This window comes from Impatiens glandulifera, chromosome 1, assembly GCF_907164915.1.
Source record: "Impatiens glandulifera chromosome 1, dImpGla2.1, whole genome shotgun sequence".
In the NCBI taxonomy this organism is placed as follows: domain Eukaryota; kingdom Viridiplantae; phylum Streptophyta; class Magnoliopsida; order Ericales; family Balsaminaceae; genus Impatiens; species Impatiens glandulifera.
Window position 1 is genome coordinate 60,335,426 of NC_061862.1, and position 23,317 is coordinate 60,358,742.

The window sequence follows — 23,317 nt, forward strand, 5'->3', positions numbered from 1 at the left end:
TCTAATCTAATTTTGAAATAAAGTTAAATATAATAACTAATTTTAAATTTTTGTTTCTTATATTTTATAAAAAAAAGTATATGAATATTTGATAAATAAATTAGCAATCTAACAAAATTTAAATTCTTACCAACTAACAAGTTCTAATACAAGATCAATTATCAATATTAGTATTATTACATTCAAATTATATTTGTAATACAAATTTAATTGAATAATCAATACAACCTACAATAACATATTTACATTAGGATTAGGGCTCTTATGTGGTCTCAGACTCATCCAGTAAAATAAAAAATTATTATAAGAAGATGACCTGACCTTAATTTTTTTTTTTTCAATTTAATTAATTATTTCCTTCTTTTATCAATAATAAAAAAAAGAGTAAAACTCACCTTCATTTGATGTTTTATTTATATTTTTTTTTGTGTTTTCTTCAAACTCACTGCAACTCCAATTCATGGATTATATGAAATTATGAATTTAAAAAAATTAAATTACATCTAAAACTTTGATAAGAAGTTAGTTAAATTGAATCTTAATTAAATCCTAAAATGCGATATTACTTAAAAAAAATAAAATTCCCATTAAATGAATAATTGAAAAGTTGGACTGAAATAAGGTAAGTGGTCCTAAGTTGAAGCCCAATATCGCTGCTATTCCGGCCCAATATCCTACCGAAGAACACATAGCTTCCATCAGCCGCCCTCATTTCCTGCTCCATTTCTCTCCCTCTACTTTCCGGCAGCAAACTCGCGACAATCTAATCTGGAACACATAAAAACATAATCTTTAAACGGTAATGGATCATGGGCATAAATCTTTATCCTTTCTTCTTCTTCTTCTTCTTCTTCCTTATTTCTCCCTAATACAAACAACTGTTTATTCTTTTTGAACAGATGTCTCTGAGAGGTGTTTGGCAACTTCAGAAGCTTATTGTCAGTTATTCCGATTGGGGAGGCAGCAGCAGAGGCATCATGTTTGCTTTCTTATTCCTTAACTTCAGAAGCTTATTGTCTAGTTTGTTTGATGTTGATTTACTGTCTTAACTTAAAGTTAACACATTCTGCATTCATTTGAAAGGGGGTTCATGGAATCTCAACTTCCCAAATTTAAAGAGAACAACCCTCAGCTGGAAGTGGTAACAGAACTCATTCGCGGCCAACATCCACATTTGAAAGGCTTCTTTAGTAAGAAAAATCCCTCCTTCCTCCTCCTCTCTATAAAAAAATCACTTGTATAGATTACATGATGAATATGTTGTCTTGTTTTAAATTTATCTTGATTATGTGATGATAGTATATATTGAACTTATCTGGGTTTCTTCTGAAAATGATAATTGAATGGCAAACTGATTAATATACATTACCCTTGAAACAAAAAAGAAGAAGAAGCTAATCTTCCCAATTCTATTTGAAATCTAACCTTGTGATGGAACATTCAATCTATTCACTGGGATTCTCCATTGTTCATGGTTAAATTAGTTAAATTGGAGATGATGAAATATTGAGTGACTCTAGATTTCCATAGCAGATGCTGAAATATGTATGACTGGGGACTTTTTTTAGTTATGAAATGTTATTTGTTATGTTAGTAAGAGACACTTTTTCTTAAGGGTTTTCCTGGATTCTTACTTTCTCTGTGTACACTGTGCAGGGAACAATATCCAAAAAACTGTTTGTGTGAAGAACATGACACCAGAAGAAGTACTTGATTATGCAACAAGGCTACGTAATGGATTAGGAAGAAAAGTGTTGAAGCTGAAGACCCGACATGTCACAAAACACCCCAGTGTTCAAGGTACATGGACGACTGCTACAAGATTTTGAGGACCAACCCTTCATAAGTTGAGTGAAAACTTGTACTAGATAATATGGAGCGAATCATCATGCCTTTATCTGCAATGTTAATCCTGCTGGTCATTTATATGCTTCTTTTTAGATTTTAATTTGATTGTCAGCTGATCTGCCTCTTGGCTTATGTTCAAACTGTTGGCTGAATACAAAAAAGGCTATGTAGTACAAAACTACTAATAATTGTTGTCATTTCTCCATGAAGAGAGACATACCAATTACTAATCTCCTGACTTCGAAATATCCTAAACCACAATTGACATTACAAGTTCCAAATCTTGTATCATAATATTAGGTTCTTTCTTCATCACTCAAGGATCAGTTAAGATTGTCAATACAATCTTCATACAAACAATGGTCATTCCACACAAGGAAACAACAAGTGACGTTTCTCTTTCGAGATGAGAGCTATTGACTCTTGTCACTTGGTGTAAATGCAATTTTTTATGTCCAGAAGAAAGAAGCTAGAAGATAATTCAATCATCTTTGGAAACATCTTGGTTTTTAAAGTTGGCATCTAGTTTTAAGATGTAAAGAAATAAAATGTTTAAAATTGACTTCTCATTTTTTAAAAAGAGTAATGACACTGGCTGCGAATGGGGGCGTCGACGATACAACCAAGCGTTCAAAAGATTGTACATTTCTTTAATTTGAGCCTTCTATGTTTCTTCTCACTTTTTTTTTTCTTTCATTCTCTGCTATCCGCCCTATCCTACTACCACTTTTCTTCTTTGTCTTTCTTCTCTGTTCAATCTTTCATTCTCTACTTGCACTGCCTTCTGTCGATCCAGCAGACAGAGGTTTGGACCTTCTACATGGAGATACATTTTTTGGAATCATTTTGCAGATCCTGTTTCATTTTGATCGCATTTTTCAGGTTCTATAATTTCAGCGTCCATAATTTTTTGAAGGAAGAATACACATGAAGTGATGATGATGAACATCGATACATATCAAGACCCATCTCAAGTTTAAATGAGATCAATTCTCTTGAAATTGGAATGACAATTTTATTAGAAGATGAAATATGTGATTTTTATAAATCCTATACCTAGAAGGTTGGTTTTGATATTTTCAAATTATGTGATAAAAATGGAGATGAAAACAAAAATATTTCCATCACCTCATATGTATCATTTCTTCCTTCTTCCATTGTATTTTATTCACCTACATTTATTAAAAACTGCAAATACAGATAAATATTGTTAAAAAATTTGTAAATATTTCTTATGTAATTCAACACTGGGTTAAAAGAAATCAATTATTTTTCCCAAATGCTTAACCCAATCAAGAAAGGAAAACAGATATAACTATTAATGTAGTTATAGTGAAGGTTGAAAGATCAATCAACAATCTAATGAACTACAAACATAATTGTATAACATGTAATAATAGAGATTTCACCAAACATGTACCCTTTACCTAAAACCCTTGAAGTCTTTTAAGCTTCATAAAGATTTTACGTGGACTATCAAGAATTCTCGGTTCACAAACTACATAAACATTGTCCCCAAAACTTTTGCCCGATTGATGTCTACAACAATAAACGTACAATAGTGATCGCGTGACACCGTTTTCTTTTTAGGAACGACGAGAAGTCAATTTTGATGAATATCAACTCCTTCAATCTCAAATTTTTGACATGAATAACTTACTTTATTGCTATCTCTATTTTAATTATTTTACAATGCAAGAAGGGTGCACTCTTTAATGAGAAAATAAAATGGCCAAAATACATTAAGGATTATGAAATACACTACAAGGACAAGAAATAAAAAATGAGAAACCAAAAATCTGTCACTTGATATGGATTCAATTTTTCTCATTGTTGATGGAGCATTCAAGGATTATGACTTTGTGCCAGCACTTATTATCTACCATTACCATGGAGATATCTTAACAACAATCTCAACTTCTTCACAGAATGCAATGTTATTCGTTGTAAGGAGGGCTTCTTATTTCTGTATTTCCGACATTTGAAAAATACCAATTAAATTACATATAAAATATAAAATATCCAAACATACCATTTTTCTAACTAAGTAATATAGGACATAAAATGTGTTTTTGTCAAAGACATTGAAAAAACTTATGATCATGTCAGATGAGAGTTTTTATTTGAATTTAATGGACCAAATGAGAATGTGTGCGAAATGGATTGGTTGGATTAGATTTTGTCTCTCGACGGTTAAGTTTTATGTCATTGTTAATGAGAGTTTAAAAAAGATTTTTCGAGAGCTCTAGAGGGATCAGACAAGGTGATCCACCCTCTCCTTTTTTCTCCGTCATTATTATGGAATCTTTCTAAAAAATGTTGGTTTTCGTAGAAAACTCGGGATTCATCAGTGGAGTGAGTTGTGAGTCAATAATATATCTTTTTGTCATATCACATTTGTTTTTTGCTGATGACACGCTCCGCATGGTTTAGACTACCTATAGAAATTTTAAAACACTTTCGAGACATTTTATGGTTATTCGGTGCATGCTTCGGTCTTCAAGTTAATCTTAATAAGTCATACATCTTTTTTTTTAAAATTATGTTTCGAATTGAAGAAGGATGAGGTTGACAAATGTGTTAGGGTTCAGAATTGGTGGTCTTCCGTCAATATATCTTGGTATGACATTAGATGTTAGATTACGATCCAAAATCTCTTGTGATCCAATTATCACTAAAATAAAATGTAAACTGTCTAGATAGAAAAGTAAAATAATCTCGAAAGAAGGTCGGCTATCCTTATTAAAAGTGTGTTGTCTTCTATGCCCACATTATGATGTCGTTATTCATTCTCCCCAAGGGTGTGGCAGTGAAAATGGTGAGAATAATGTGTAAATTTCTATGGAGATCTTCTAACTCATCATTTTATCATTTAATTAGTTGGGATAATGTAAATGTTTTAAAGATCAATGAGATTTAAATATTCGAGATCTTATTTTTTTTAATATGGCTCTTCTATCAAAATGGTGTAATAGATTTGCAATGGAGTTGAATAGTCTTTGGGTATCGATAATCAAATGTAAGTATGATAATGATTGGTCTGATTGATTTATCAAAATGTCTAATTATTTAGCGAGGTGTAACATTGGTAAGACAATTTATTTTATGTAGAAAAGTTTTCGTGAGAAGTCTAGATTCATTGTGGGAGATGGTTCTTCGATTAGATTTTCAGACGACATTTAGTGTAGTGTCAAAAGTCTAACTACAACGTATCCTGAGTTTGCTTCCATTACTGTATGTAGAAATGTCATAGTTAAAGACATGTTTGATCCTCGGTCTAGTGGGTTCGTTAGCCAATTTAAATATAGAAGAAGATTAAACATTATGGAGACTTCGTCCATAATAGAGTTTTACTTTTGGTGTTGTTAGGATTTGTATATCCCAAATCCGACCTGCTGGAAACAATCTATAAAAAACGCAAGAAAGAAGAACACAAGAAGACACATATTTATAATGGTTCATTTAAATTGAGCTACGTTCACTTCAGCCACCACCATATTTCACTATGAAGAAGAAGGAATACATAGTTTTTGTCTCACCCTTTATCTCTCTAGAATTCTGTCTTCACCATGTAACTCTTAATAATCACATATTTATAGGGTAAACATTTAGGTAATAAACCTAAATAACTTTGGTCAGGCCCAAACCCAAAACCAAATAGAAAACCCAATAAACTCTAATTAACAATGTAGAGTTTATTATAAGTGTAAGCTCCATAACTCAACAATCTCCCACTTGGAGACTAACTTCATCATCTCTCGATCGGTAGTGGCTTTCTATCCGGTGTCTTAACGAAGAAGACCAACTGAAGTTGCACACAACTTCAGTTTCTCATTTGTCACAGCTTTCGTCAACATATCAGTTGGATTCTCACTCTCGGGAATCTTCTCAAGAGCTAATACTTCATCTTCTAAAGCTAACTGGATGAAATGATAACGAACCTATATATGCTTCGTCCGGCCATGATAAACAAGATTCTTTGCCAAATGAATGACACTCTGACTGTCGTATCGCAACACACTTCCCTCGTAGTGTTGACCCAATTCTCGCAAAAAGGTTTGTAACCACATCATCTCCTTAACAGTCTCTGTCACAACAACATACTCTACCTCACAACTAGAAAGAGCAACAATCTTCTGCAATTTTGAAACCCAACTGATTGCAATACCTCCCAGAGTATAAATGTACTCTTTTGTGCTCTTCCTACTATCAACATCACCACAATTGTCAGCATCAACATATCCTTCCAAACCCATATTAGACTTTCGAAAACACAAAGAGAGACCCGTACTTCCTCTTAAGTAACGTAGTATTCACTTTACTGCTTCCCAATATTGTTTACCCGGGTTGCTCATGAATCTGCTAACAACTCCCACTGTAATGTCTAGTCTTGTACAAACCATCGCATACATAATACAACCAATGATAGATTCATACGGAACAGTGACCATGTAATTTTTCTCCTCCTCTGTTGAAGGCGACTGATCTTTAGATAGTCTGAAGTGACTAGCTAAGGGAGTCTGGTTTTGCATCATACAAGTTGAACCTACTAAGAACTTTCTGCACATATTCTTCTTGTGAAAGCTTGAGAACTTCTTCATCCCTGAAAATTCTCATCCCAATGATTTGTTTAGCAACACCCAAATCCTTCATTGTAAAATTTTCAGACAACTCTTTCTTTAGCTTGTTAATCTCATACAAGCTTGCTCCAGCAATCAACATGTCATCAACGTAGAGAAGAAGAATAATGTACGATTTATCAAACCTCTTGATATAGTAGTAATGATCAGCTTCACACCTCAAAAAATTGTTACTTTTCATGAAGCTATCGAACTTCTTGTACCATTGACTTGAAGCCTGTTTCAATCCATACAGACTTTTCTGAAGCTTATACACAAGCTCATCTTTTCCTTTGATTTCAAATCCTTTTAGTTGTCACATATAAATCTCTTCATCTAAATCACCATGAAGAAAAGCAATTTTGACATCCATTTGCTGAAGATGAAAGTCTTCTTTCACAATCAAACTCAAAATAGTTATGATTGTCATCAATTTAACTACTGGAGAGAAGATCTTATTGTAGTCAATACCTTCTTTCTGTTGAAATCCTTTCACAACCAATCTTGCCTTGTACCTCATGGTTTTATCATATTCTTCTTTAATCCTGAAGATCCATTTGTTGTGAAATGCTTTCTTTTCCTTTGGTAGCTTAGTGAACTCCCAAGTCTGATTCAACATCAAAGAGTTCATCTCATCTTTTATAGTAGACTCCCATTTAATCGATTCATCAAATTGTATTGCATCCTCATAATATTCAGGTTCACCTCTATCTGTCAACAAGATATAGTTTAGAGATGGAGACCACCTCTCAACTGGTCTTCGATTCCTTGACGATCTTCTCAACTGTATAACCGGTGTTTGCTGATTTACCTCTAGGGCCACGTTCTTAACAATTTCATCTTCAACAACACATTTTTCTTCTATGACAGTCGGTATATATTCAACTAAAAATTCTCTCAAATCGACTATACCAATCTCTTCCAACTTGGAATCACCATCTGATGTCTTCCCAACACAATCTTTGTAGAGAACCTGTTCATTAAAGATAACATTTCTGCTACGAATGATCTTCCGATTTTGATTATCCCAGAAACGATAACCAAACTCGATATCACCATAACCAATGAATTTTTTTTATTAGACTTTGGATCAAGCTTGCTCCTATCACATTCATTAATATGAACATATGATAAACAACCAAACACTTTCAAATAAGAAAGGTTTACCTTTTTATTGCTCCAGGCTTCTTCAGGATTCTAAATTCAAGAGGAACAGAGGGTCCCCTGTTTATCAAGTAGGCATCAATATTTATAGCTTCTGCCCAAAAGGTTTTAGGCAGCCCTGCATGCAATCTCATGTTTCTAGCACGTTCGTTCAATGTTCGATTCATTCGTTCAACTACTCCATTCTCTTGAGGCATTCGGGGAGCATTCTTCACCATACTGATCCTATTCACAACATAATACTCTTTGAAATCTAAATTGATATATTCACCTCCGTTGTCGGATCTCAAGCACTTAACTTTCTGATTTGTTTCATTTTCAACCAAAGCCTTTCATTTCTTGAAAATAGCAAATACTTCAGACTTGTGCTTCATAAAATATACCCATACCTTTCTTGTCGAATCATCTATAAACGTCACATAGTATTGTGATCCGCCAATAGAAGAAACATGTGCAGGTCTCCACACATTAGTGTGTACCAACTCTAGTCTTTCTTTCTTGAGCTCCTTCCCAATCTTTAAGAAACTCACCCGTTTCTATTTTCTAAGAATGCCGTTTTCACATAACTGATGTTCAACAGACTTCAGTTCTGAAATCTGTTTATTCTTCAAAAGATTTTCATCCTTTTTTCACTCATATGGCCCAACCTGCAATGCCACAACTCACTGTTCTTCGAGTCATCAACTACAGCAACAACTGTTTCTCTACAAGTTGAAGTCGTGTATAACGTTCCAGTTTTGTGACCTCGAGCACAACTATTGCTCCTTTAGTCACCTTCCATGCACCATTTCCACAACTGAAATTGTGACATTCTTCATCAAGATGTGTAACATAAATCAGATTGCACATTAAACCTAGAATGTGTCTCACCTTATTAATCTTCCAAACAGAACCATTTTCCATCTTCAATTTGATGTCCCCCATGCCAACAATATCCAGTAGCTCACCATCGGCAAGATATACTTTCCCACAGTTTCCAGCCACATAATTCTCCATTAATTCTTTGTGAGCAGTGGTGTAGAAAGACGCTTCTGAGTCCAAAACCCATTAATCTATCGGGTTATCAACAGACAGAAGTAACGCATCAATGACAGATTTTGTAACAACGTTGGCTGCATCATTTTTATCATCACCGTTTTTCTTCAGTGCTTTGTAGTTCCTCTTTAAATGACCCTGTTTACCACAATTCCAACACTCAAATGTCCGCCCAAACTTGGACTGACTTCTCTTGCTCCTTGACATAGATCTGCTCTTACCTCGGTTGAAATTTCTATTATTACCTCTACCCATGTTTTCCACATTCAGAGCAGAACCTTTGAATGTTTCACCAGAATCAATTTTACGAACCTCTTCAGCATGAATACGATCTCTAACTTCAACAAATTTCAGTTTAGCATTTTTAACTGAATTACTAATTGCTGCCCTCATAGGTTCCCAACTATTTGGTAGAGATGCTAACAAAATCAGGGCACTAACTTCATCCCCAAAATCAATCTCAACAGATAGCAATTGATTCACAATTGTATTGAATTCATTCAAATGAGTATTGACAGAAGTACCATCATTCTAAAGTAAAAAAGTCTTTTCATTAAGTGTACATTGTTGTTAGCAAATGGTTTCTCATACATATCAGAAAGAGCTTTCATCAGACCCATGGTGGTCTTATCCTTTGCTATATTGTGAGCAACCGTCTTGGCTAGCGTGAATCGGACAACTCCCAAAACTTGTCTATCAAGGAGTTTCCATTCATCTTCATCCATCTTCTCTGGTTTCTCACTCAAAGGAACATGAAGTTTCTTTCCATAGAGATAATCTTCAATCTGCATTCTCTAGAAGGCATAATCTGTCCCATCGAATCTTCCAATACCATGGCCTAAACTGTTCTCGATTGCCATCATTTTCAATGCTCAGATGTAGCCTAGCTGCTCTGATATCAGTTGTTAGGATTTGTATCTCCCAAATCCGACCTGCTGGAAACAATTTATAAAAAAATGCAATAAAGAAGAACACAAGAAGACACAGGGTTATAGTGGTTCACTCAAATTGAGCTACGTTCACTTCAGCCACCACCAGATTTCACTATGAAGAAGAAGAAGAAATACAGAGTTTTTGCCTCACCCTTTATCTTTAAGATTTCTGTCTTCACCATGTAAACCCTTAGGATAAACATTCAGGTAATAAACCTAAATAACTTTGGTCAGACCCAAACCCAAAACCAAAAAAAACCCAATAAACTCTAATTAACAATGTAGAGTTTATTATAAGTGTAGGTTCCATAACTCAACAGGTATGACGCAAGAAAGTGTCACCGTCTGAACAAGACGTTATAAGTTGGCAATATATGGATAGTTTCCATGTGGGGCATTGCTACAGTTGTTCGCTAAGATGATTCCAAATAATTTTTGTTGGATAAAACTTTGGAAGTCAAAGATTTCATCTAAGATATCGTTCTTTAGATGAAGCGTTATTCATAGTAAAATTCTAACAAATGATATGTGAATGAAAAAAAATTGTATTATGACTAATCGTTGTCTTATGTGTCACAAATATGTTGAATTGACAACTCACTTATTTTTGCATTGTCGAAGGGTGACTAGTATTTGAAGTCTTTTGTAAAGTAGTACTGAAATTCATTGAGTGATGCCCGAGTCTTTGGGTTGTTGTTGAGAAGTTTGGATTGATGCGGCTGGTATGATAGACCTACATATTTTTTAGTAATATCTGTTTGGAGAGAAATCGTAAATCGTCGATCTCTCAATTATCGTAATCGTCGAAGAGTTAATCGTTCTTTTAAGAATTTACGAGCTTGATAATTTATTAATTACTATTTTTTTTAGTTATGCTTTGTTGTTTTAATTAAATGAATTTTTTTAATATACATAATTTTTTTAGAAAAACATATATATTATGTTTGTTATATATATATATATATATATATATATATATATATATATATAAATTTTTTTATAATTTTAAAAGATAATATTCATTAATTAGTAAGATAATTCAACTCAAATCGCTACTAATATTCAAAACAAATATATTATAAATTATAAATTATTATTATTCAACTTAAATAAAAGGAAAATACTAATGGATAAAAGTATAAGAACAAAAATATAGTATTATGGGTTAGTTGATTAAACATAAGAAAATGAGATACTAAAAAAGATGAAGTGTTTAAAGAGGGAAACGTAGAGAGTTTGAGTTAAAAAATATATATATTTAATTTTTATTTTATATATATTTATAATTTAATATATATATATTTATTAAATATAATATATATTTTAAAAATATATATTTATATATTTATTTATTTATTTTTTCTATTATTATTCATTTTAAAAATACATAAATTAATTAATTATTAACCGTAATATATATATATATATATATAAATTAATATTTAAGAGAAATAAAAAATTGGATTAAAAAAATAATTAAAAAATTATATTTAACTTATATTTGATTTATTCTTCTCTTTTTGCCTTAGTCAATCTTAATAAATACTCCACGTCAGTATTGGCTACAAAAAGTGAAGAGTATACAAAATTCCATGTGACTATGTCATTTTCCCTCCATCTGAAGCCGAATGAGCTCGTTACCGTTGCGTCTTTCATGGGACGGTATGATATTGATTCTCTCTTTCTCTTTCCCCCTTTTCACCATCCATGGTTCCCTGAATTCTTAACCCCCAGCCCAAAATAGCTATCCTCTCTTCTGAGTCCACCACCAACGTCTCTTTCTTCCTTCCTTCGTCCTAACAGTGGACCGGTTTCCGCCGCACAAGGAAAGGAAACCGCAAGGATATTCATTATTCTCCAACCAAAAAGGAATTCGATCCATTATCAGCTGCTTCAAATATGTACGAGCCCTACAAGAAACACTTCCCATGGTTGATCCCTACCTTCGTCCTGGTCAACATTGGCCTCTTCGTCCTCGTTATGTACAGAAATGACTGTCCAAGTCGTTCCGATGATTGCATCGCCGGCGATATCCTTGGCCGCTATGCCTTCCAGAGCCTCAAAGTTAATCCCCTCCTCGGACCCACAGGTGAAACGTAAGTTTTTGCCAACCAAATTAATTAACATGCAGATCGATAAGATGTGTCCTCATTAAGAAACATTTCATGAATGTTTGTTTGTTTGTTTTCAAGTTTTTCAACCAATGGGTTTTAAATTATTAGAAAACATATTATAATATTAAGCTTAGAAAAGTTAGAACACAATCATTTTCATTTTAAAATTTTAATTTTGAATGCATCCTTTGTGCAGGCTAACGGCTATGGGGGCTCTCGATGTGCACCGAGTGGTCCAAAAACATGAAGTATGGCGCCTTTTGACTTGTATGTGGTTACATGCTGGGGTGTTCCATGTTTTGGCCAATATGTTTAGTTTAATTTTTGTTGGCATTCGCCTTGAGCAAGAGTTTGGCTGGTGTAAGTACAATCGTTTCTCTCTTTCACCATTGTTATTTTTCTTGTTTACTTACAACACTATTTCCGTGTTTTTATAGTAAAGATTGGGGTACTGTACATTATAGCTGGAATTGGTGGGAGCTTGTTGTCATCTTTGTTTGTCCATGATACTATCTCCGTTGGTGCCTCCGGTGCATTGTTTGGTTTACTTGGGGGAATGTTATCTGAACTCATTACAAATTGGACAATATATGCTAACAAGGTACTCTAATGTTATTTACATTTAGTTCAAGCTAACTATGTATGATTTAAGTAGGCAATCTAGTTCAAATGTTGATGTTGCTTTCCTTTATGTTACTTCCAAAGTAGCTTTTTCAGCTTCATCCATTCGAATTTTCATTCTATTTATCATCAAATGAATGGCATCTTAAGAGTCTAACTATGATGGCTCTTGTTCACAGACCATGAGTGATTTGACTCTTCCTAGCCCCCACCAATAACTTAAAACATAAAACATAGATATCTTCATTTGATTTATTTTTTCAAGACACTTGCTCCTTCCGCACTTAAAATTCAAAATTCAGTATTCAGCACTTTATTTTTCATATAATCAAACACAACCATATATAGACCATTGTAAAATCTGTTTTTCAATTTCTCCTCAGTGTGCAGCATTGATGACTCTACTTACCATCATCATAATTAATCTAGCCGTTGGAATCTTGCCTCATGTGGACAACTTTGCACATCTCGGAGGATTCTTCTCAGGTTTTCTCGTCGGATTCATTTTCTTGATCCGCCCACAATACGCGTATGTCAAGCAACGTCATGCAGGCTACCTTGGAGAGACATCCAAGCCCAAATACAAAGCATACCAATTTGTACTGCTAGTGATCTCTCTGTTGCTTCTGATTGCATGGTAATTGTCACCTTCCTAATTTAATTATCTTTCAATCTATTCAATTAAAACGATATATGACGATTCAATTGAAAACTAAACAACAGTTTTGCAATTGGCTTTCACTTGCTCCTCCGAGGGGTTGATGGAAATGACCATTGTTCTTGGTGCCACTACTTGAGCTGCGTCCCCTCCCCTCTATGGAGTTGCAAACGACAACAGTACTCTTGCGAGGTAACTTATACTGGAACTGTGACCCCTATATGTGTTTGTGTTTTATATGTTTTCTTGGCTAAGTTTTGTTTTTTTATGTGCAGTCCACAACTATGGGAACAGAAATTACCCTCAAATGCACTAGCAATGGAAGGTCTAAGGTATACCCCTGGCCCTTAATAGATACCACTTCTGATTTGGGGCAGCTGTGCTCTGTACTTTGCACTTGAAATCCATATATGCGCGAGGCAAAATGAAAGAAAATGCAGCACGGTCTGTCCTGTTCCGACTTAACTGTATTAACGTCGACACGTGTTTGCCGAGCGAGAAAGGTCACAATGTATAAATCAAAGTTTTCATAATCCATACATGTAGTATATATATCTCGCTTCTTAGTGTTACCTATCCCATTAAACATTAAATTTTAGCCATTTATTTATTAAACTATTGGCCCAATTGCGATTTGAGGTTCGAAATTATGTCGTTTTTACCAGGGTGATGTCTTACACTGCACCACGTAGGTGTCTTATATTGTATCGAATTTTTGGGTAGTTTGTATCTAGAAGATAATCACTCTTTTTCGTCGTATTTTTCTCTCTTAAATTGGGAGAGTGAGTTATATCTAAGATTATGCACGCAGTCAGTCGTGTAAACTAAGTTATTTTCTAGGGCAATATTTAGACACATAGTCTAACTCAATTGATTTGAAATTGTCGTGCCTTTTCGTCAAACAGATTGCATTTGAACGTATCTGAAATTTATTATGTCTTTCTCTTAGAAGTATCTTAGGTTTGGATGGTGGTGAAGGATGAATATCTTGTAATCATAGAACTCTTGGAGTTGGACATAAAAGAATGTGGTGTACAAAAATTCTAGGGTCTTTATCCAAATAAAAACTCTTGGGATTTTTCAAACGAAACGCAAATAATTATTTATTTTATGTTGATTCTTTTAATCGCATTTTAAAAAATGTCTCTCAAGAGTTTTATTTTAATGGCAATAAATGTCTTATTATAAACATTTTAACACAATAGGTCATAAGAATGTAATATTAATTTATGGAATTAATTTTTACATGTTTAGGAATGGTCTGGTGAGTTTTCAATAGAAGGAATTCAAATTGGATAGGTGGTGGATAATATTTGGAGTTTTTCAAATATTCTCTCCAAATTCTTACTAGCAGCAAAATGGTCAAAATGGTCGGTCTTTTCTTTTAGGTAGTAGACAATTGGGTAGTTAGATTTAGCTGAATTTTGGTGATATTGTAGCAAGATGAGTTTATAGTATTATGGAGAAATAAAGGAGAGTTATCACTATGTTTTGTTGGAGAAAATAGTTTCTATAGTAACATAGATTGAGAGATCCAAGAGAGTTGTTGTTGAGTGTTCTTCATTCCTTTTCTTCTTTTACATTCTTGCTTGTAACATCTAGTAATATATCTAGTAAGAACATTTTCTCTATCTCTATGAGTTTGGACTGAACTATTATAAAATTTTGGGTACTTTACATTTCGTTTGATTACTTCTTTTCTACATACTTTCAGATGAATTCAATCAATAGATTATTGTTGATGGTTGTTTATTTACTTGATTGAGTATTCTGTATTTGTGAACTTTATGCTCCATACTTTAGTAAATCGTCAAAAAAGACATTGTTTGTTCCCGTTCTATTTGTCTTTCTTGTCATCTTGGTCATAGAAAATGTGTATTTTTCGTCCGACTTGCAACTCAGTCATTCTCATCGCTTTCAAAAGAGAAGTTGGTTTCTCGGGAGTCGATGACTGTTCATAGCTATTACCTTGACACCAAAGAAGAGTTCAACCCAATGCTTTATTTCTGTCCTAATTGATCCTGATTCGACATTAGAAGTATATTGATTTTTACCCAATAACCGAATACTTTTGTCTGTAAGTACTGCAGATTTTATTTCATCCATAAATCTATTTTCTTCCCTATGAGTTCGAATCGAATTATCTGTGACCAAATTCTTTCGGGTTAGTTTGTTTCAAATCCTTTCCATTCATGTAATGGATCGTCAAATTTTCTTGATCCAAATTCTTTTAACACCAATTCTTTCAACTCGCTCCAAGTCATCACTCGATTAAGATGCCTACTCTGTGAGTATGAACAAAACCATCAGCGAACTTGGTCGTACAAGTATGACAATTCCCGTAAATACAATCATTATCTGTTCACCGTTTTTGTTAACCTTGTTTACTGCTGATAATTTTGTTTCCTCTGCACATGATCATCCTCACTTTGTCGACGATAAAGAATATATTCCTACCGTGTTGAGTAAAGATTTCCAGTATTGAAATTCTGGAGTCGTTGAGAGAGAAAGAAAGAAAAGAGAGTACACCTAGAGATTTTAGTAAAGGAGATGCACTTGAAATGGCCACAACAAACTCCCAATCAATTTAGTCATTGTATGGAATTTTAAGACTTATTTTCAGACCCACACAAGAGGATCTGGAACATGAATGTCTAAAAATGACAAAGTTCCCAACTGAATCTATTATATGCTACAATCCAATTATTCTTTCCAATAAAAGAAAATAAATAAATAAAATCCCACACACTGAACCAAGAATTTAGTTTGAAACCAACTCATGCCAATCCTCCCATCTGCAATTTCTACTGTTGCTTCACTTCTGCTTCAAATTCATTGTTCTTTAGTGCCTTCAATTTTCTGTAGCCTTTGTCGGTCCCAAAAATCCTGATAAAAAGTCAAACAAATGTATATCCAAATAAACATTTCAACTTCAAGCATATGCATGAGATTAGGCATGATGTTTAGACAATGAGGAAAAAGGACCCCGAGGAACAGTGCCAAAATTTATGTTTTTATCATGCATTGATTCCCTCAATCCCATCATTGTGGCAAAGTTGTTATATTCTCCAATACCATTAGGTTAACATGGCTACCATTAATATAATCTTCTACAATCTCAAAATTAATAAATTTTATAATAGAAACGGAAGGAAAACAGTAAATATCCAATGGCTTGATTTTAAAGAAAATTCAGTTATTCTCATAGTTGAAAACTAGACTAGAATAACCAAACCATGCATATGAAAGAACATACCAGTCCATGTAAACAAAAGTTGAAGAATAGTTTCCAGACTTTGTGTAGAGTAGCCTATGATGATAGTCATGAAAATCAGAACTGCGCAATTAACAAAACAAAATTGTTAGAAGCAGCAGAGACACACAGAAAAAAAGGCAAAAACAAAATAGTTTTTATGCTTACCCTCCATACAAAGGTAAGAAGTTGGAGGGGCTCCATGGGAAATGGTAACCGCAATGTGCCTCCACCGTCTCAAGTACTCGTACTACCATCCACAGCCAGAGAGTGAAGAGATGCGGCCCTGTCATAGCTGGGCCCACAATTGTAGCAAATCCCAGGAATAGGATTTCAGCAGGGTGAGCATATTCAGATGTTAGTCCGAATGGTGTTGCAAACCTGTAATTTTGAGATCAGTAGGATAAGAATCCCGTGATTAAGAGAATCTGATGCATGTCAATTGGGGTTCTTTATCTAAAGCAGTGCTGCAGTGAATATTTTTTCCCGAGAGTTTGTAATGCCTGCCTTAACTCTGTACACTTGTAAGGCATTCTATGTGTTTGAGGGACATTGATGTTTGTAATATCATTCTATTCTTGGTTTTCTTCTTGTAACAGTTTACTTCAGCCTGCCTAATACATATTTGGTTGTAATAAAAAGATTTTTTGGGGATTCTTCACTTACTCATGATGAATGCTATGGACATGCTTGTACAGCCATTTACTGTGTAGGATCCTGTGCCCCCAATAGAATACAAAATCCTCCAAGATAAAATAGAACAGAATCTGTGTTGAGACTACTCTCCTGCCCATACAAAGAAGAATCAGAAATCATTTCCAAATCTTTTATTTCAGAACCAATGCTACTTTTACTTGATTATTAATTTTTTTGTTTGTTTTTTGGAAATTACCAGGATGGTAGAGGAAGACTACTTCGCATACCCATGAATTGAAATACAGGGTAAGATAGAAGCATAAGAGGCAGGTTGACACTAAAATGATACATGAGTAACTTGGCAATACACCGTCCCTGAGATCCTGCGGTATTTGTCTTTGCCTGCATTAGAGAGAATGAACGAAAACCTATTATGCGAACACATCAAACACAAGGCAATGCCAAATGACCACAGTTGATATTTAAATGACGGATTGAAAATTTTAAACTAAGCTAGATTTTGACCTGAAACGTTGATAAGTGATAAAACTAGAACTTGTAGCACACAGATCGTTTAAAATGATTCCAAACTCCAATATATTTTCAGAAGCCATTCAATTAAAAAAGGAAATACAATAATTATATTAACAACACACTTCTCTCTGCAGTTCCTTCAACTATAAAAAAAACTACATTTATAATCAGAATGCACGTGTCAGTAGTTTGATATGGCAAAGGGCAGTAAGATAGAGAAATATCATCAAGAGGCTCCAATGATATAAACAGGTTGCAGTTCAAAGACAAAAAGAAAATCAACAGTCCTTCATATTTATTATTGTAAAAATTGCTCAACTTGAAAGCGTGAATTATGAAAAAACGCACTGCTGCCATTACGAGGCCATGCTAAAGATATGTAAATCATAGAATCAGATGTGAAAAAAAAATGAACAAAGAAATGATCAGATCAATTGATTCTGAACAAGAAATATATGTAATTAAGGAAATAGATTGCAATAGCATAACCAAATGATTTAAGGAAAACGACAAATTTCAATTGGAAAAAGATACCCATGTACTAATAAAGGAACAAGATTACACATAACTTTATTAATAAGGGGCAAAATTAACCACCTGTATTAATGTAGATGAGGGAAGAGTCACAGGAACATGAGTAAACAAAACTGTTATCTATGTTAATATATCTCATTTAATCTAGGAGACAATTGATTTTCCACCATATGAACAAAACTCGAGTAATTTTATTCTTTTCAAGTTTCTTAAAACTCATGTATCATGATAGTTTTGCCCCGATTGAAAAATTTTATGCATAAATTTGTCTCGTTTCATTTCTTAATTGATTTTGAGTATTCAAACCTTGATTAAAGATAAGTTAATGATGCACATAAAAGGGAAGCAATCATCCTTTGTGATTTAATTAAAAGACGCACTTAGAGTCATGTAAAATATTAGTACATTCATGGATATACAGAAACTTGTCCAAAATATAAACATAGCAATTTCTCAAAATGTCCGTTACAAACATGTCAATTTATACACCTCTAGTTTGGCTCTGAATATATAGATATCAAGATTTAGTAATTCTGCAGTTAAAAGAACTAAAAATTTATGATACAGATTTTCTTGATTTTGGCTTTCTTTATTTAGGGTTAGCCTATGTCTGAGAAGGCAAAGGGAGTAGATGAAAACAAGAAGTAAGTTCCCCTAAAGCAACAATTGATACTCGAGTATTTTGAGTTCAATTCATTGTGTTTTATTGGGAACATTTAATGCCGCACCATTTTATCGTTCAATTCACTAGCTTTTATTGAGCACGCTTATGCAAGACCTGTTGCTGACGATGTGATTAAATGAAGGCCATTTAGGAAAGAAATGTAATGCATGTATGAAATGCAACACAGTTTTACAGAAGAAAATAAAATTCTTAGTATGTGAAGTCAATTTAGGTAGTAGAAAGCAAAATTCATTGTTAATCAATACAAAAGAAAAACAAGCAATGAAGCAACATTTGCATGATCAGATACGAATTACATATGTGATCTAAATAGGATTGATGACAGTTGCATATTACATGGAAATCAAGTGTGAGTTTCTTGCAATAAGTCTTTTGACATAGTGTTTTGAAAATAAAATAAGCAAACTAGTTCATGTGTATGCATGGAGACAAAAGCAAGAACAAACACAGAAATATTGAAATTATTACACGTCGTGGACCCAATTCTAGCAAAAAATGGAGAATGCCAACAAATGATTTAATGAATATTCTTGTCCATGATACTTCACATCAAGATCACAAGGGTGTAAAGAGTGTAACACTAAATAGTACATATTCCTTTTCATAGCTTCAAGTTCAGATGACCTAGAATCACTGAACCAAACAGCAGGAAATTGAATTGAAACCTGAATTTTGTATTTACTCAGCCATCCAGCTCGTTCAAGAAATACGAAAGGTAGTCCAGATAAGAAAAAGACACTCTCATGTAGGATGAAACTTCCAATACAGGCAAGTTGAAAGTCGCTAAAATGAGTGATCAGATACTGCAAAACAAAAACAAAAGACTTTCAGACACGGTAATGCAGGAAATGCATGCCACAATCAAATAAACCACTTCAAAACAGAATTAAATGAATTTGGAAGATCTTCTAAGGAAGTCAAAGTTGGGATTTTTATTTATACAATGAAAGGGGTTTTCCCCTAAAATCCAGAGGGTACATGGATCTGTCAGTTAAATCGACTAGATAGACAGCAAAATAAGTAGGATCCAGTCATTTTCGGAGTTGAATTCATATCCAAAATCCAGAAACATTGAACTACGCTGGCACTATATAAAAGGAGCCTCTCTCTACCAGATTCAGAACTTCACCACCAATTACATGGCTAGCCAAAAAGAGAAGAACATTGTTCAAAAATTCTGAACTATCTTCCGAATCATAACAGCTTAACAATGAACAAGGTAATCAAGGGAACCTATGACATGCATTGATGAATCAACAACGAAATGTGCTTATGCAGATACAGGACAAGCTCGGATTTGATAAAAAAAAAAAAGATTAAAACTCAAAAAGGGTATAAGCAATTGAACACAAAAACCCCCCAAGAAGTAAGTGTACCTTCCAACCAGATTCAAGAAGAGCGGCCATAGTCACTGGCCAACGAGCTTGATCCAGAGAAATGTGTGTAAGAGAGAGAGAGAGAGAGAGAGAGAGAGGAGAGATTTTCAGAGGAGAAATGAATTAGAGGGAGAGAGAGGAAAACAAGGCCATGAGGTGAGACAGACTGTCAGGGCCTTTCTTATAGTAGGGAATCTGCGGTCGTGGGATATTAGATTATTCAAGAATTATGTTCTTCACAAATTACATACATATGCCCTTAACTTATTTTCACATTTTCAAATAACTTCTTAAATGATTAATTGATTCTTACATTCAATTTTAATCATAATTATTTTTATTTTTAAAATAAAAAATAAAAAATTCTAACATGATTAGATAGTCCATTTCTTCCCTTTCATTTAAAACAAAATTAAATTACAATCTCATTTTGTTGTCTACATGAATGGGTTATTGTCAAATTCAACAATCAAATTATCGATCTAATAATCTATTTATCTTTTAAAATATTAAAATTATCTTTACTTTTTTTAATTTAAATAAAAAGTTAAAGATAAAGAATAATTTGATTAAAAATAAATAAAATCCAATTTTTTTTTTTTACTTTTTATCAAATAAGAATTTTTTTTTAAAAAAAAAACTAAACAAAACTTAAAAAAACCACCTCTTCAAACAAGCTCCAACTTTTAACTTACAAATTATTCATATTAAATTGTTTCATTTCTTAATTCAAATTAACACCAATTAGATAGAATAGAATTGGAAATAGTTTGGATAATTGATATTTTTTTTAAATTTTATCATTTTTAGAATTGTGTTGACTTAATATGAAAAGACTTGAATTTAGATCGTTTTTATTTAATAAGGTTTAATTTTGAATTTTATTATATAGGGTTTAAATTATTAAAATTTTAGTAATTTAAAAATTTATCTCAAATTGACAAAATATTTGTCTTTCTTATTTTGATGTATATATTTTTTTTAATTAATTTGATATGTTTGTAAATGAAAATAATATTATGCAAACGTTTTGGATTTTTTTTAAAAAAATTAGTTTATTTTTTTAACATCTACCCATTTTAAAATACTCAAGAGCTAGTTTGGGTGGTTAAAAAAAATGTAATGTGAAGAAAATTTTGAAAAATGGGAAAATAGAAGTGAATTATTTTTCACATAAATTTCAAATTATATCTTTATTTACATATTATATTTTGAACGTATATATATTTTTAATTAAATATTTTTTTAAGACTTTTATATTTTAATTTGTTGTTTGGATGCTTTAAATATCAATTAATTAGAGAAAGGGAAAGAAAACAACCCAAATTAAGAAGACTTGAGGTTCGTCCAAAAAAAATATTTAAACTTCATGCGACACAATTTCAAATTCGATTATCATTTAATCAACCAGTTCAAATTTAAGCCTAAAATAACCCTTGAATTATAATTTTACATTATTATTAATTTGTTTGTTTTATTTTAAATTAGTTAAAAGATAAGAAAGTGAATTAATTAATATATTATTTTATATAAGTATATATAATTTGCTAATTCAATTAAAAAAGGTTAAATTTAGATGGGATTTGATTAGATGAGAAAATTCCTAATATTTTCATTCAGTATAAAAAAAATACACAGTATCACAAAAATATGTAAAAAGGGTGATATGTGGGAGAATTTGGACGGAAGAATAGAGAGAATGTGTTTAGTTAAAAAATTAAAAAAAAATGTAAAAATAAAATAAAATAAAATAAATAAATAAAGAGAGAAAGAAAAATATTATTTTATTTTTAAAATATTAATTTATCTTATTCAATATAATACATTTATCAAAAACTAGCTAAGATATTAGACAGTTATAATCATAAAATAAAGATAAAAAGAACATAAATAAAAATAAATTTTATAAAATTATTTAATTATAAATAGTTATAAAAATGAAACAATTAAAAACATTCTACATCCCTTAAAATTTATCTTTTACATTTTTTTTAATTTAAAATATTAACACAATTTTCATAATCATAATGTACTTCAATTTAGAATTTTTTTTTAATAAAAATCAATAATTAATGTCTTAACCCACCCTTAACATTTGAGCTATCATAATTAATTTAGTTAAATATTTTTTGGTAAGAATAAAATAACACATTTTTAAATATAAAAGTAATTCTTATTCTTAACATAACACACGACTTTGTACGACCATTCTTTTTTAAATTTCAAAATGGAAAGTTTCAGTTGGTATATCATAACGATATTGCTACAAATTCAAGAAAATTACAAAGAGATGCAATCAATATTAAAGAGTTAAACAATTAGAAGACTTTAGTGTATAAAATTAAATCTAAATTTTATAAAACTGAATAAAGAAATGATCAAAATGACTTGAATCTCATTTTGGTCTAAAAAAAGAAATGCTTACATGAGAAGGAGATCCAACCATAAACCAAACAATATCAAGTTAATTATACTCTTTCTTGATATAAACAATAAAGTTAGAGATTGATAACATAGTAAACATAAATGAATCTACATCAATAACAACAACGAAAGATCTAATCTATAATGTAAAAAAGTATTTAAGATAATTACCGTCGTTGCGGCGCTGAAACGTATCGCTCCATCTGAGAATTTCCCCAATCAACCTTGATTGAATATGTTTACTCTTTTTTTTAATTGACTAACGGGACTTCTGAGGTTCGGAGTTTACTAGTGGAAGACCATAACTCGTTTAGTCGTAATCGTAAATCGTAGTTTTTCGTTCTAAAATGAACTTCAAGTGGATGTCGGCTTATTTGGCAGCATGGTTCCTTCTCTCTCCCAGCTCGGATAATAGTGAACACCTAATCAAATTATAATCTTCATCTAAAAAGAAACTAATCACTTGAACATGTACAGCTCCATCTAGACCAAATCACACTTTTTTGTTTCGAGGACTTCAACTGCCAACATCACCTACATGTTGGCTTGTTTGATTGTCAATGTTTTGGTACTGTTAACTTTCATGGTTGTTTCTCATGAAACCACTAATAGATCTATCCTACCCAGATCACTATGGACAACGCAATGTCGTGATGGCCACCTCCAAATAATTAGATTTTATTTAAGTGAACTGAGAATAATTAGAATTCAACAACAAATTAAACAAAACTACTTTATAAACAAACTGAAGAGGAAGACCAAATAAAGATAATTTGATCAAAATTCTTTTTTGTTTAATAATTTTTCTAAACAACAACACATTTTATCAAATTCTCATATACAACCACTATTATCATTTTAGTTTAAGTTAGAAGATAAAATAA

At 32.4% G+C, this 23,317-nt stretch overlaps 2 protein-coding genes across 2 annotated transcripts; one reads left to right on the forward strand and one right to left on the reverse strand.

Annotated features, from left to right (window-relative positions):
- The first annotated feature begins 667 nt into the window (after window positions 1-667).
- On the forward strand, window positions 668-2,168 carry LOC124921398 (54S ribosomal protein L51, mitochondrial). Its single transcript, XM_047462060.1, has 4 exons — window positions 668-799; window positions 900-979; window positions 1,084-1,190; window positions 1,657-2,168. Exons 2-4 carry the CDS (start codon window positions 900-902, stop codon window positions 1,827-1,829), a joined length of 360 nt encoding a protein of 119 aa, XP_047318016.1. The 5' UTR covers window positions 668-799; the 3' UTR covers window positions 1,830-2,168.
- Window positions 2,169-15,553: 13,385 nt separating this feature from the next.
- On the reverse strand, window positions 15,554-20,177 carry LOC124915712 (methylsterol monooxygenase 2-2). Its single transcript, XM_047456480.1, has 7 exons — window positions 20,010-20,177; window positions 19,299-19,436; window positions 17,137-17,282; window positions 16,911-17,030; window positions 16,413-16,625; window positions 16,248-16,328; window positions 15,554-15,877 (listed from the first exon to the last, which is right to left on the reverse strand). Exons 1-7 carry the CDS (start codon window positions 20,037-20,039, stop codon window positions 15,796-15,798), a joined length of 810 nt encoding a protein of 269 aa, XP_047312436.1. The 5' UTR covers window positions 20,040-20,177; the 3' UTR covers window positions 15,554-15,795.
- Between the last annotated feature and the right edge of the window lie 3,140 nt (window positions 20,178-23,317).